Source organism: Orcinus orca, chromosome 1, assembly GCF_937001465.1.
Source record: "Orcinus orca chromosome 1, mOrcOrc1.1, whole genome shotgun sequence".
Taxonomy (NCBI): Eukaryota; Metazoa; Chordata; class Mammalia; order Artiodactyla; family Delphinidae; genus Orcinus; species Orcinus orca.
In genome coordinates, this window is record NC_064559.1 from 8,419,674 (window position 1) to 8,434,716 (window position 15,043).

At 37.0% G+C, this 15,043-nt stretch overlaps 1 protein-coding gene across 5 annotated transcripts in view; it reads left to right on the forward strand.

Annotated features, from left to right (window-relative positions):
• CNST (consortin, connexin sorting protein) overlaps nucleotides 1-15,043 on the forward strand; it is a 125,299-nt gene that overhangs the window by 96,396 nt on the left and 13,860 nt on the right. For 4 of the 5 annotated variants that reach the window (XM_049713540.1, XM_012533602.3, XM_049713537.1 and 1 more), the window contains one exon: nucleotides 13,033-13,168. In XM_049713540.1, coding sequence (XP_049569497.1) covers nucleotides 13,033-13,168 — 136 coding nt within the window. Of the gene's footprint in view, nucleotides 1-13,032; nucleotides 13,169-13,521; nucleotides 14,955-15,043 lie in introns of those variants that run through there. The other variant, XM_033430337.2, reaches the window with a different exon arrangement.

The window sequence follows — 15,043 nt, forward strand, 5'->3', positions numbered from 1 at the left end:
ATGGTGCTAGAAGTTTGAAATGGATTTTGAACAGAAGATGTGACTTGATTTGTTTCCGGCCTGCTCTATGGAGACTAGCAAACTGCAGGTAGGGGCCAAAGAAAGGCAACCAATCCAGTTATTGCAATTATTCAGATGACATATAATGAAGGACTCAGTAGTGATGGATGTGGTGAAGATATATTTTTGAAGGAAGAACTAAAAGGATTTGCTAATGGATTAGATATGAGGTAGGGTGGTAAGGAGCAGTTCTGAGAGGAAGAGAATCAGGAGTTCTGTTTTAGAATCTACCTATCTAAATGATTTACTGGGGCTTAAAAAGTGGGATGCTATCTTGATATTCTTACCATTTCTTTTCCTATTTTATACTTATTAAATTGTCCCTTTAAGCAAATAAAAGCTAGTTACAAAAACATGAGATAGTACCTAATCTAGAGACTTAGGTACATTATAAAACTCATATTTTTATTTTAAAAAACTTTTTTCCTTTTTATTTATCTTTAACACTTTTATTAGAGTATAATTGCTTTACAATGGTGTGTTAGTTTCTGCTTTATAACAAAGTGAATCAGCTATACATATACATATATCGCCATATCCCCTCCCTCCCACCCTCCCTATCCCACCCCTCTAGGTGGTCACAAAGCGCCGAGCTGATCTCCCAGCAGCTATGCGGCTGCTTCCCACTAGCTATCTATTTTACGTTTGTAGTGTATATATGTCAGTGCCACTCTCTCACTTTGTCGCAGCTTACCCTTCCCCCTCCTCATGTCCTCAAGTCCATTCTCTACGTCTGCGTCCTTATTCCTGTCCTGCCCCTAGTTTCTTCAGAACCATTTTTTTTCTTTAGATTCCATATATATGTGTTAACATACGGTATTTGTTTTTCTCTTTCTGACTTACTTCACTCTGTATGACAGTCTCTAGGTCCATCCACCTCACTACAAATAACTCAATTTCATTCCTTCTTATGACTGAGTAATATTCCATTGTATGTATGTGCCGTATCTTCTTTAGCCATTCATCTGTCAGTAGACACTTAGGTTGCTTCCATGTCTTGGCTATCGTAAATAGAGCTGCAGTGAACATTGTGGTACATGACTCTTTTTCAATTATGGTTTTCTCAAGGTATATGCCCAGTAGTGGGATTGCTGGGTCATATGGTAGTTCTATTTGTAGTTTTTTAAGGAACCTCCATACTGTTCTCCACAGTGGCTGTATCAATTTACATTCCCACAAACAGTGCAAGAGGGTTCCCCTTTCTCCACACCTTCTCCAGCATTTATTGTTTGTAGATTTTTTGAAGATGGCCATTCTGACTGGTGTGAGGTGATACCTCATTGTAGTTTTGATTTGCATTTCTCTAATGATTAGTGATGTTGAGCATTCTTTCATGTGTTTGTTGGCAATCTGTATATCTTCTTTAGAGAAATGTCTATTTAGGTCTTCTGCCCATTTTTGGATTGGGTTGGTTTTTTTTTTTTGATATTGAGCTGAGCTGCATGAGCTGCTTGTAAATTTTGGAGATTAATCCTTTGTCCGTTGCTTCATTTGCAAATATTTTCTCCCATTCTAAGGGTTGTCTTTTCATCTTGTTTATGGTTTCGTTTGCTGTGCAAAAGATTTTAAGTTGTATTATGTCCCATTTGTTTATTTCTGTTTTTATTTCCATTTCTCTAGGAGGTGGGTCAAAAAGGATCTTGCTGTGATTTATGTCATAGAGTGTTCTGCCTATGTTTTCCTCTAAGAGTTTTATAGTGTCTGGCCTTACATTCAGTTCTTTAATCCATTTTGAGTTTATTTTTGTGTATGGTGTTAGGGAGTGCTCTAATTTCATTCTTTTCCAAGTAGCTGTCCAGTTTTCCCAGCAACACTTATTGAAGAGACCGACTTTTCTCCATTGTATCTTCTTGCCTCCTTTATCAAAAATAAGGTGACCATATGTGCGTGGGTTTATCTCTGGGCTTCCTATCCTGTTCCATTGATCTATATTTCTGTTTTTGTGCCAGTACCATACTGTCTTGATTACTGTAGCTTTGTAGTCTGGACTGAAGTCCGGGAGCCTAATTCTTCCAGCTCCATTTTTCTTTCTCAAGATCACTTTTACTATTTGGGGTCTTTTGTGTTTCCATACAAATTGTTAATTTTTTTGTTCTAGTTCTATGAAAAATGACACTGGTAGTTTGATAGGGATTGCATTGAATCTGTGAATTGCTTTGGGTAGTATAATCATTTTCACAAGGTTGATTCTTCCAATCCAGGAACATGGTATATCTCTCCATCTTTGTATCATCTTTAATTTCTTTAATCAGTATCTTATAGTTTTCTGCATACAGGTCTTTTGTCTCTTTAGGTAGGTTTATTCCTAGGGATTTTTATCTTTTTGTGGCAATGGTAAATGGGAGTGTTTCCTTAATTTCTCTTTCAGATTTTTCATTATTAGTGTATAGAAATGCAAGAGATTTCTGTGCATTAATTTTGTATCCTGCTACTTTACCAAATTCATTGATTAGTCCTAGTAGTTTTTGGTAGCATATGTAGGACTCTCTATGTATAGTATCATGTCATCTGCAAACAGTGACAGCTTTACTTCTTTTGCAATTTGGATTCCTTTTATTTCTTTTTCTTCTCTGATTCCTGTGGTTAAAACTTTCAAAACTATGTTGAATAGTGGTGGTGAGAGTGGACAACCTTGTCTCGTTCCTGATCTTAGAGGAAATGGTTTCAGTTTTTCACCATTGAGAACAATGTTGGCTGTGGGTTTGTCATATATGGCCTTTATTATGTTGAGGTAAGTTCCCTTTATGCCTACTTTCTGGAGGGTTTTTATCATAAATTGGTGTTGAATTTTGTCAGAAGCTTTTTCTGCATCTATTGAGATGATCATATGGTTTTCCACCTTCAATTTGTTAATATGGTTTATCACATTGATTTGCATATATTGAAGAATCCTTCCATTCCTGGGATAAACACCACAGATCATGATCCCTTTTTTAATTTATTTTTTATTTATATTTTATATTTTTATACAGCAGGTTCTTATTAGTCATCCATTTTATACACATCGGTGTATACATGTCAATCCCAATCTCCGAATTCATCACACCACCACCCCCAACCCCCCGGTGCCTTCCCACCTTGGTGTCCATACATTTCTCCTCTACATGTGTGTCTCAATTTCTGCCCTGCAAACTGGTTCATCTCTATCATTTTTCTAGGTTCCACATACTTGCGTTAATATATGATATTTGTCTTTCCCTTTCTGACTTACCTCACTCTGTATGACAGTCTCTAGATCCATCCACATCTCTACAGATGACCCAATTTCGTTCCTTTTCATGGCTGAGTAATATTCCATTGTATATATTTACCAAATCTTCCCTATCCATTCGTCTGTCGAGGGGCATTTAGGTTGCTTCCGTGACCTGGCTATTTGTAAACAGTGCTTCTATGAACATTGGAGTGCCTGTGTCTTTTTGAATTATGGTTTCCTCTGGGTATATGCCCAGTAGTGGGACTGCTGGGTCATATGGTAGTTCTATTTTTAGTTTTTTAAGGAACCTCCATTCTGTTCTCCATAGTGGCTGTATCAGTTTACTTCCCACCAACAATGCATAAGGGTTCCCTTTTCTCCACACCCTCTCCAGCATTTATTGTTTGTAGATTTTTTGATAATGGCCATTCTGACCGGTATGAGGTGATACCTCATTATAGTTTTGATTTGCATTTCTCTAATAATTAGTGACGTTGAGCAGCTTTTCATGTGCTCCTTGGACATCTGTATGTCTTCTTTGGAGAAATGTCTATTTAGGTCTTCTGCCCATTTTTGGATTGGGTTGTTTGTTTTTTTAATATTGAGCTGCCTGAGCTGTTTATATATTTTGGAGATTAATCCTTTGTCCATTGATTCGTTTGCAAATATTTTCTCCCATTCTGAGGGTTGCCTTTTCGTCTTGTTTATGGTTTTCTTTGCTGTGCAAAAGCTTTGAAGTTTCATTAGGTCCCATTTGGACCACCAGAGGTCAATCAAAAAAAATCTTGCTGTGATTTATGTCAAAGAGTGTTCTTCCTATGTTTTCCTCTAAGAGTTTTATAGTGTCCGGTCTTACATTTAGGTCTCTAATGCATTTTGAGTTTATTTTTGTGTATGGTGTTAGGGAGTGTTCTAATTTTATTCTTTTACATGTAGCTGTCCAGTTTTCCCAGCACCACTTACTGAAGAGACAGTCTTTTCTCCATTGTATTTCCTTGCCTCCTTTGTCATAGATTAGTTGACCATAGGTGCTTGGGTTTATCTCTGTGTTTTCTATCTTGTTCCATTGATCTATATTTCTGTTTTTGTGCCAGTACCATGTTGTCTTGATTACTGTAGCTTTGTAGTATAGTCTGAAGTCAGGGAGTCTGATTCCTCCAGCTCCGTTTTTTTCCCCTCAAAACTGCTTTGGCTATTCGGGGTCTTTTGTGTCTCCGTACAAATTTTCAGATTGTTTGTTCTAGTTCTGTAAAAAATGCCATTGATAATTTGATAGGGATTGCACTGAATCTGTAGATTGCTGTGGGTAGTATACTCATTTTCACAATGTTGATTCTTCCAATCCAAGAGCATGGTATATCTCTTCATCTGTTGGTATCATCTTTAATTTCTTTCATCAGTGTCATATAGTTTTCTGCATACAGGTCTTTTGTCTCCCTAAGTAGGTTTATTCCTAGGTATTTTATTCTTTTTGTTGTTATTAATTTCTTAATTAATAATTTCTTAATTGTTATTAATTTCTCTTTCAGATTTCTCATCATTAGTGTATAGGAATGTAAGAGATTTCTGTACATTAATTTTGTATCCTGAAACTTTACCAAATTCATTGATTAGCTCTAATAGTTTTCTGCTGGCATCTTTAGGATTCTCTATGTACAGTGTCATGTCATCTGCAAACAGTGACAGTTTTACTTCTTTTCCAATTTATATTCCTTTTATTTCTTTTTCTTCTCTGATTGCCGTGGCTAGGACTTCCAAAACTATGTTGAATAATAGTGGTGAGAGTGGACATCCTTGTCTTATTCCTGATCTTAGAGGAAATGCTTTCAGTTTTTCACCATTGAGAATGATGTTGGCTGTGGGGTTGTCGTATATAGCCTTTATTACGTTGAGGTAGGTTCCCTCTATGCCCACTTTCTGGAGAGTTTTTATCATAAATAGGTGTTGAATTTTGTCAAAAGCTTTTTCTGCATCTGTTGAGATGATCATATGGCTTTTCTTCTTCAGTTTGTTAATATGGTGTATCACATTGATTGATTTGCTTATATTGAGGAATCTTGCATCCCTGGATAAATCCCACTTGATCATGGTGTATGATCCTTTTAATGCGTTGTTGAATTGTGTTTCCTAGTATTTGGTTGAGGATTTTTGCATCTATATTCATCAGTGATATTGGTCTGTAGTTTTCTTTTTCCATAGTATCTTTTTCTGGTTTTGCTATCAGGGTGATGGTGGCCTCATAGAATGAGTTTGGGAGTTTTCCTTCCTTTGCAATTTTTTGGAACAGTTTGAGAAGGTTGGGTGTTAGCTCTTCTCTAAATGTTTGATAGAATTCACCTGTGAAGCCATCTGCTCCTGGAGTTTTGTTTGTTTGTAGATTTTTAATCACAGTTTTAATTTTATTACTTGTGATTGGTCTGTTCATATTTTCTATTTCGTCCTGGTTCAGTCTTGGAAGGTTATACCTCTCTAAGAATTTGTCCATTTCTTCCAGGTTGTCGATTTATTGGCATAGAGTTGCTTGTAGTGCTCTCTTAGGATGCTTTGTATTCCTGTGGTGTCTGTTGTAACTTCTTTTTCATTTCTAATTTTATTGATTTGAGTCTTCTCCCTGTTTATCTTCATGAGTCTGGCTAATGGGTTATCAATTTTGTTTATCTTCTCAAAGAATCAGCTTTTAGTTTTATTGATTTCTGCTATTGTTTTGTTTCTATTTCATTTATTTCTGCTCTGATCTTTATGATTTCTTTCCTTCTGCTGACTTTGGGTTTTGTTTCTTCTTCTTTCTCTAGTTCCTTTAGGTGTAAGGTTAGATTGTTTATTTGAGATGTTTCTTGTTTCTTGAGGTAGGCTTGTGTACCTATAAGCTTCCCTCTTAGAACTGCTTTTGCTGCATCCCATAGGTTCTGGATTGTCGTGTTGCATTGTCCTTTGTCTCTAGGCATTTTTTGATTTCCTCTTTGATTTCTTCAGTGATCTCTTGGTTATTTAGTAACGTATTGCTTAGCCTCCATGTTTTTCTGTTTTTTACGTTTTTTTCCCCTGTAATTGGTTTCTAATCTCATAGCGTTGTGGTCAGAAAATATGCTTGATATGATTTCTTGAGAAGAAAGTGTAATCTGCTGTTTTTGGATGGAATGTCCTATAAATATCAATTAAATCTATCTGGTCTATTGTGTCATTTAAAGCTTGTGTTTCCTTGTTAATTTTCTGTTTGGATGATTTGTCCGTTGGTGTAAGTGAGGTGTCAAAGTCCCCCACTATTATTGTGTTACTGTTGATTTCCTCTTTTATAGCTGTTAGCAGTTGCCTTATGTATTGAGGTGCTCCTATTTTGGGTGCATAATATTTATAATTGTTGTATCGTCTTCTTGGATTGATCCCTTGATCATTATGTAGTGTCCTTCTTTGTCTCTTGTAATAGTCTTTATTTTAATGTCTATTTTATCTGATATGAATATTGCTTCTCGAGCTTTCTTTTGATTTCCATTTGCATGGAATACCTTTTTCCATTCCCTCACTTTCAGTCTGTATGTGTCCCTAGGTCTGAAGTGGGTCTCTTGTAGACAGCATATATATGGGTCTTGTTTTTGTATCCATTCAGCCAGTCTGTGTCTTTTGGTGGGAGCATTCAGTCCATTTACATTTAAGGTAATTATTGATATATATGTTCCTATTCCCATTTTCTTAATTGTTTTGGGTTTGTTATTGTAGGTCTTTTCCTTCTCTTGTGTTTCTTGCCTAGAGAAGTTCCTTTAGCATTTGTTGTAAAACTGGTTTGGTGGTGCTGAACTCTCTCAGCTTTTGCTTGTCTGTAAAGGTTTTAATTTCTCCAACAAATCTGAATGAGATCCTTGCTGGGTAGAGTAATCTTGGTTGTAGGTTTTACCCCTTCATCACTTTAAATATGTCCTGCCACTCCCTTCTGGCTTGCAGAGTTTCTACTGAAAGATCAGCTGTTAACCTTATGGGGATTCCCTTGTGTGTTATTTGTTGTTTTTCCCTTGCTTCTTTTAATATTTTTTTCTTTGTATTTATTTTTTGATAGTGTGATTAATATGTATCTTGGAGTGTTTCTCCTTGTATTTATCCTTTATGGGACTCTCTGCACTTCCTGGACTTGACTATTTCCTTTCCCATATTAGGGAAGTTTTCAACTATTATCTCTTCAAATATTTTCTCAGTCCCTCTCTTTCTCTCTTTTTCTGGGACCCCTATAATTCAAATATTGGTGCGTTTAATGTTGTCCCAGAGGTCTCTAAGACTGTCCTCAGTTCTTTTCATTCTTTTTTCTTTATTCTGCTCTGCAGTAGTTCTTTCCACTGTTTTATCTTCCAGGTCACTTTATCCGTTCTTCTGCCTCAGTTATTCTACTATTGTGTCCTTCTAGAGAATTTTTAATTTTAGTTATTGTGCTGTTCATCATTGTTTGTTTGCTCTTTACTTCTTTTAGGTCCTTGTTAAACGTTTCTTGTATTTTCTCCATTCTATTAACGAGATTTTGGATCATCTTTACTGTCATTACTCTGAATTCTCTTTCAGGTAGACTGCCTATTTCCTCTTCATTTATTTGGTCTGGTGGGTTTTTACCTTGCTCCTTCATCTGCTGTGTTTCTCTGTCTTCTCATTTTGCTTAACTTTGTGTTTGGGGTCTCCTTTTCGCAGGCTGCAGGTTCGTCATTCCCGTTGTTTTTGGTGTCTGCCCCAGTGGCTAAGGTTGGTTCAGTGGGTTGTGTAGGCTACCTGGTGGAGGGGACTGGTCCCTGTGTTCTGGTGGATGAGGCTGAATCTTGTCTTTCTGGTGGGCAGGACCGCATCCAGTCGTGTGTTTTGGGGTGCCTCTGACCTTATTATGATTTTAGGTAGCCTCTCTGCTAATGGGTGGGGTTGTGTTCCTGTATTGCTAGTTTTTTGGCATAGGGTGTCCAGCACTGTAGCTTGTTGTCGTTGAGTGCATCTGGGTCTTAGTGTTGAGGTGGAGATCTCCGGGAGAGCTTTTGCTGTTTTATATTACATGGAGCCAGGAGGTCTCTGGTGGACGAATATCCTGAACTTGGCTCTCCCACCTCAGAGGGTCAGGCCTGACACCGGACTGGAGCACCAAGACCCTGTCAGCCACACGGTATCTATAAAATGTCTGGGAGAAACCGCAGCAAGGCCGGCTTCTTAGCAGTTGCAGCCATAACAGGAAGCTTATTCCTCCCTATGGGTGGGGCAACAAGTCTTCCTGCAGGTGCAAGGTTGCCTCCTTGGTCCTAAGAAAACTAACTTCTTGTCACCCTCACTATGGACTAGGCGCCGACATTGTGGTAGGACCACGCATGCGCCCTTTTTTCCTTTTTAAATTAATCTTTGAAAAATTCAATATCAATGTACTTCATCATCATTTGTTTTTTACTCTCCATGTTGTCTTGTTCTAAGATGCAGCATTGTAGTGCCAGAGAGCACCGTCGTGTTATTTCTAGAAGACGGATTTCCTCCATTTAGCTGCCTCCTCTTGCTCCTGCTGTGACTTGTTATATTAATTTGCTGTAGTAGTAGCCATGACATTAATGTACTTTCGGATTATTGAATGACACAAAGGATTTTTCATCTAACCTTCTCCTCCGCAGTGTCTCTAGACTGACGGTTTTAGCCATTAGTTTAAGTATCTCTTAATTCAGGTGATGTATAAGATAAGGATTTATTGCTATAAAGTGTTTTGGAAAGACAAAAGAAACTTATTAGGTTTATTTGAAAGTTCTGTTCATCTAATTTGAATTGTAATATGTATTATAACAAATGACACTAAGCAAAATTTTAATACTCATAGAAAATAAGATCTTTTCGCATTAGGGAAATGGCAAGAGGTTTAATCTTGAGTTAGTATTCAACTCTGCCCATAACTGGTGCTACAAATGTAAGCAAGTTATTTAAGCTTTCTCAGCTTGGCCTCTTCATCTGTAAAATAGGACTGGTAATGCCTGTATAATAGAGTTGTAAAGATTAAGTATGAAATATTATGTAAAGGTCTTTACATAAAGTGCAGGTTCACTAAATCATAGTTCTTATTATGGAGCCCAAATCTAAAGGACCAGGCAGAGAACCATGACTTGTTCCTTCAGTGAAGAACAGTACTGGAAAATTTGACCCTGAATGACCGGAATTTCATCCTCTACAGTGAAATTGCTGGCATTTAAGCTGTTTATAATATACTAATATGATTTATGAATGTTATTTCTCAAGTTATCTGGAAACCAAGCAAAATTTACCAACCTTGAGTTTCTGGGTTGAGTAAAGCCTTGATCAGTAAAAGAATATTATTCGGTATCTATTTTCTCCTTTAATTTGAGGAGGCAGATCTAACAGCAAGGCCTCTCTGAATGTGCCAGCAGAGTTGCAGAATAATTTTGTTTTTTACAAACAGTTCATTATTAAAATGCTATTTAAGATGATCACTGCTGTTTGAGGGGGAAGTGCAGAAGAGCTATTTATTTATAAATATACAGGGCTAGGTCGGATGGATGTTTCATTATTTGTTTTAATTCTGCACTTATTCATAGAGTACCACCAGTAACAATTACACTAATTACAGCTTAGACAATCTTTTTGTTCTCAGTGTAAAGGCTTGGTATACTTTCTTTTGGTAGGAAAGGAATTTGGTAATTGAAGCGGGAAACTAAATTTAGTTTGGTTTTTTTTTAACATTTTTTTTGGCCGCACCATGCGGCTTGTGGGATCTTAGTTCCCTGAACAGGAATTGAACCCAGGCCCATAGCAGTGAGAGCGTGGAGTCCTAACCACTAGACTGCCGGGGAATTCCCTAAATTTAGTTTTTAAAGCTTTATTTTTTGAGGTTTAAAGTTTCTTAACCTTTTAATATTGACATTATGTTAAAAAATTAAAAGGCATAGAAATGTTTTTTAAGAGTAGTTTGGAGAAGACACATTTCTATGAGCCCTAACTCAACTTCCCAACCTACTTAGAAACACTTGGCAGTCTTCTGAATGAAACTGTAGACTAAGACCATGACTTTGTTTTAACTTACTTGCCTTCTACCATAAAATTAAGGTAAACTCTACCAAAGTCATTTCTTTTTGTTTGACTGTCTTGGTATGATAAGTAGGAATTTCTGTACTAGGGGTAGGTTCTAAGACGCTTGCCCCAAACTCTTGTCAGAACAGAAAGGACCGCACCCACCTGTCTTCTAAGAGTTTCCCCCTTGGCTTGCATCTCCTATGCCTAAACTTGGTCCCACCATCCCTATAAACTATAGGACAAGAGGGCAGTTAAAAAAAGAAAGATCCCTGGAGAAGATCCCTGAATAAGACTGAAAGGAAATAATGGAGAAGAACACATTCCTTCACTTCAGACACTGGAGCAGGCCTGCTGAAACAAAAGATTCTTGGTGGGAGAGAGAAAGGAAAAGCATGTAAAGGCTGTGGATAGATTTTTTGCCAGGAATTAAGGGTTGAGTGGGGAGGGTGTCAAGATAAAATGTTGGCTCATCCCACACAACTGTAATGTCTCATACTCTTACTTCTTCCCTTTTTCAAAAATTTGCCAAAGTTCATTGCCATCCATAGTAAATAAGATGGGGCCACTTGGGAAGTCTTGTATCCCTTAACTATATGACTTCTGGAGCCCAACACACCAGATTAGGGCAAGCAGGAGGTAAGGTAGGGGCCTAACAGCTGCTGCACTAGGACTAGCTTCTAGGTCTTGGAAGCACATTCTGTGTCTTTCCAGATGATTTTGAGAGTTTCTCTTGGTCTTTCAACATCCATTTATTCATATTTGCAGTGTCTTTTGATTTATTATTGGGTCTGTCTCTTGAATTTACAGATTCAAAACTCAGATCATAAAGACATACAGTTAACAGTAATGCAACTCTGGAGCTTGTCTTTGTAACTATTCTTAATAGGATTGTTTTTTCTAAGTAGTTAAAGCAACTTCAAAACACCTATGGTAGGTGAATTCACTCTTGGTAAATGTACTATTTTATGGAATGAAATAGATAGTGAATGAATCTATGAAAAGTTCCTATTTTTTTTACATTTACTAAAAATTTAAAAAGTCAATGATATATCTTTAGTAGTAATATACTCATTAAAATTAATTTCCATTTTCCATGTCTTGCTCTTTAGAAACTTATTAGGGTTTCTTTCCCTTCCTCAAGTACCCAGTTTCAGCAAGGTACTTGTAAAATCATTTTTCTTTGCTGTATGAAGATGGTCTTTAATATTGTTGCTTTCTAACGAAAGATTTGAAAAACTATTCCTTTGCATAATTTGTACTTATCATTTTAATGTCACTAAAGTATTTTAGCTTTCTCAGAAGAACTACATCATCTGAAATACATATTTTCTATAAAAAGAATAAATTGCTAACTTATTTTTTTTTTTTGAGATAATGGTTTCTATAGACCCATGTTCAGGGAAGCCCAGTAGAAGACTATATTGAGTTATTTGGCCCTAAAAGCATTGAGTTATAAAAAGAACTAATAGAATCTGTAATGTTTATGTATAGCTCATTATCAGAGGTGGCTGGCTGGAACTGGAAGTCATATTAAATATTTTATACCATTGATCCGATAAATGACATTACAGGAAGTCCTCAGCTTACAGTGATCGGATACCAGCAAGTCACTGACATCAGCAGTGTTAGGGCCACAATGCCCACCTATGTCATCACCTACAGCTTGTTCAAGCAGGCAACTCACAAGTCAACTTCTGTGAATCAACCTACTGCCTAGGGGGGCCTATGGTAAGGCCTCCAGCTTCCCAGTTGGCTCTACCAACTGATTCTGTTCTCTTTCTCCCTGTGCCTCAGAGTCTTTTAACTCCTAAATGGCAAGGGTTTCTGTTTTGTCTTTGTTCCTAAATAAAGGGTGGGGTGGAGGCAGAAGAGAGGTGTCCCAAGTGAAAACTGGGAAGACAGCATAGAAAGGGGTAGCAGGGGGACTAAAGAAATAATAGAAGTCTTTTTCTATTTCTTTTCTTTTTCTAAGGGCCAAATACTGAATAGTTTAGTCTTTATGGTCTGTACTCAATTCTGCCGTTGTAGCAGCCATACACAATATGTGGATAAGTAACCTTGGCTGTGCTCCAATTAACTTCTATTTGCAAAACTAGGCAGCAGGCCTTTGGCCTAGTGGCCATAGTTTGCCACCCTCTGCATACTACAGGGTAATATGTCCCTAGTAAACTGGGTCTAAGAGATATTCTAGAAGAGAAGTCCTTAAGACATTTAGAGCACTAGAACATTATTTAGTAAATGTGTAGCTTCTCAGAGGAACTGAGGACAACACTCATTTTGATGTTAAAAGTTGGTATCGAATATATTTTAAGTCTCACATGTTCATTTCTTAAAAATTGCTGATGAATGAAAAAAGCAGCCTCTGTTATAAAGCAAAACCCAGGACTAATGGTTAAGCAAAGAGAGGCCATAAGGAATCACTTTATAGATGACTTAACAGGGAAGCGGAGCTATAAATGAGGATAAACTAGGCCTGATTTCCAGTCCATGCTGTGTCACACTGCCTGGCCCTGGAATCAATTCAGGGCTTTAGAAGAGCAATCAGAGTTTTAGATATGTGTATTTGGCAATATCTGAAGACAAGAGAAAGTATTATTCTGTTAGATTTTGACGATTGTGATTTTTTTCTATAGGAATTGGTTAAACCTCTAATAGGACTTCAGATACCCCTTGAACTGAATTAGCCTTCTTACCATTACATGTAAAACATCACTGATATGTCCCGCCATAATATAACAAACAGTGCTTACAATCTCTGACAGGTTGTTCATGCTGAAGGATTGGTCTCTATATTAAAGAAGAGGAATAATACTGTAGGAGATCATCCTGCCCAGATGCAACAGAAACCATCTAAGCGAAGAGTGAGATTCCAAGAAATAGACGACAGCTTAGATCAAGGTAAAGTGCTCAGACTGTGTCTAACACAGATTTGATCAGTGTTTGCTGAAAGAATGAATTAATGTACAATAAGGTGTTTGGTAACAGGATTTGTAAAGAATATGTGGACTTAGTTGCTTTATCTTCTGTAAAGAAACACAGAGGATCAAACTATCATCAGTTCTTAAATAATTCCTAAGCAACTTGTTTTGCTCAAATAAGTGAGCAAGTTGCAAAATTCATCTCATTGCCTTCCTGTCCCACAGATAGTCCTCAATTTTCAGAGCTTATTTCAGTTTCTTTGTTTCGTGTTTTATTTTCTAGTTTTTGTTTGTTGTTTTTTAGTGAGCCTGCTATTTTTGTCTTCTTTTCAGTGGCAGTTCATACTCCTTCTTGACTGATGTGGAAAATATTTATGGATTACAAATATTTTCTCTTCGGTGATTTCTTCTTGACTCTGTAGAAAGAGGTGTCTCTCAAGAGTACAGTTTAGGGCTTCTCTGGTGGTGCAGTGGTTGAGAGTCCACCTGCCGATGCAGGGGACACGGATTCGTGCCCCGGTCCGGGAAGATCCCACATGCCGCGGAGCGGCTGGGCCTGTGATCCATGGCCGCTGAGCCTGCGCGTCCAGAGCCTGTGCTCCGCAACGGGAGAGGCCACAACAGTGAGAGGTCCGCGTACCAGAAAAAAAAAAAAAAAGAGTACAGTTTAACACTGTTGCTATTGTTTGATTTTTTTTTTCCTCCTGGGCTTATATTTAAGGTAGTGGTTAAATTTGTCTAGGTCCTAGGTAAATCAGAGTGAGTAGAAATATAGCCAAGAACCTGTCAGTATGCTTTTCATGTTTATAAAACAACTGCATTGTTAAAATAACAGTGTCAACGTGTAGATATGCTTTCTAAATATGACATAAAGTGATAGCAGTAGAGGTTTCTAAATTTTTACAATTATAAAGCTGGTAGGAACCTTGGAAATAATCTGTTCCCACCCCTCATTTTACCTCTGCACCTTGCTTGTAACTATCACAGTCCTCTCCAGATAAAGTGCTCAATTCTTTGTTTGTACCAATTGGTATTGAATCATTGCATACATAGTAGGGGGAACCCAGGATTTAGAACTGACAGTCCCTAGTTCCCTTAGTAGCCATCTCGTCTTACACTAAGTCACGTAACTTGTGCTCAGTAGCCGCCTGTGCCTCCTGGCTTCCATGTTGGACAGCACAGCTCTAAATACTATCAGTGCATGTAGTTAAAACAAAGTAGATGTTTTAAAATAAATTGTATCTAAATGTTTGTATATAAATATATGAGAATGAAGAAATACCCAGAAAAGTACGTAAACTAGATTGTTAACAAAGATAAGAGGGTGGGTGGGAATCATGCCAAAAAGAGAAAAGATGGTAAAAATACTGAACTGACCAAAAACCAAAAAAACCCCAAGAAACACAACATGAATGATATGATCCTTTTTATTTGTATGTATAAAAATTATGCTAAGTATAAATTATTAAATCTATTAATGTCTGTTAACTATTAAAATCTATTAAACTGTAAATGTGTAAATCACAGGACAATACAATTACATAATCCTGTTTTTATAAAAATCCTGAAACCACATGTGTTTGATCTGGAAGGATACACACCATATTTAACAGTGTTTACCTCTTGGTTGAGAGGGGAATATGATTGGGTAGGAATAAAAGGGAAGAGTCCCTTAGACTCTTAGATACTTTCATGTTTAAGTTTTTATGGGGAGAATATATTCACATATTACTGTAAAATCTTCCAAATAAATTCTATTTGGTTTATATTGGGTTTTGTAAAATTTGTTTTTTTAATCATAAAAGTAATATACACTAATCATGAAAAAACTTAGACAATAATGAAGTAGAAAGTT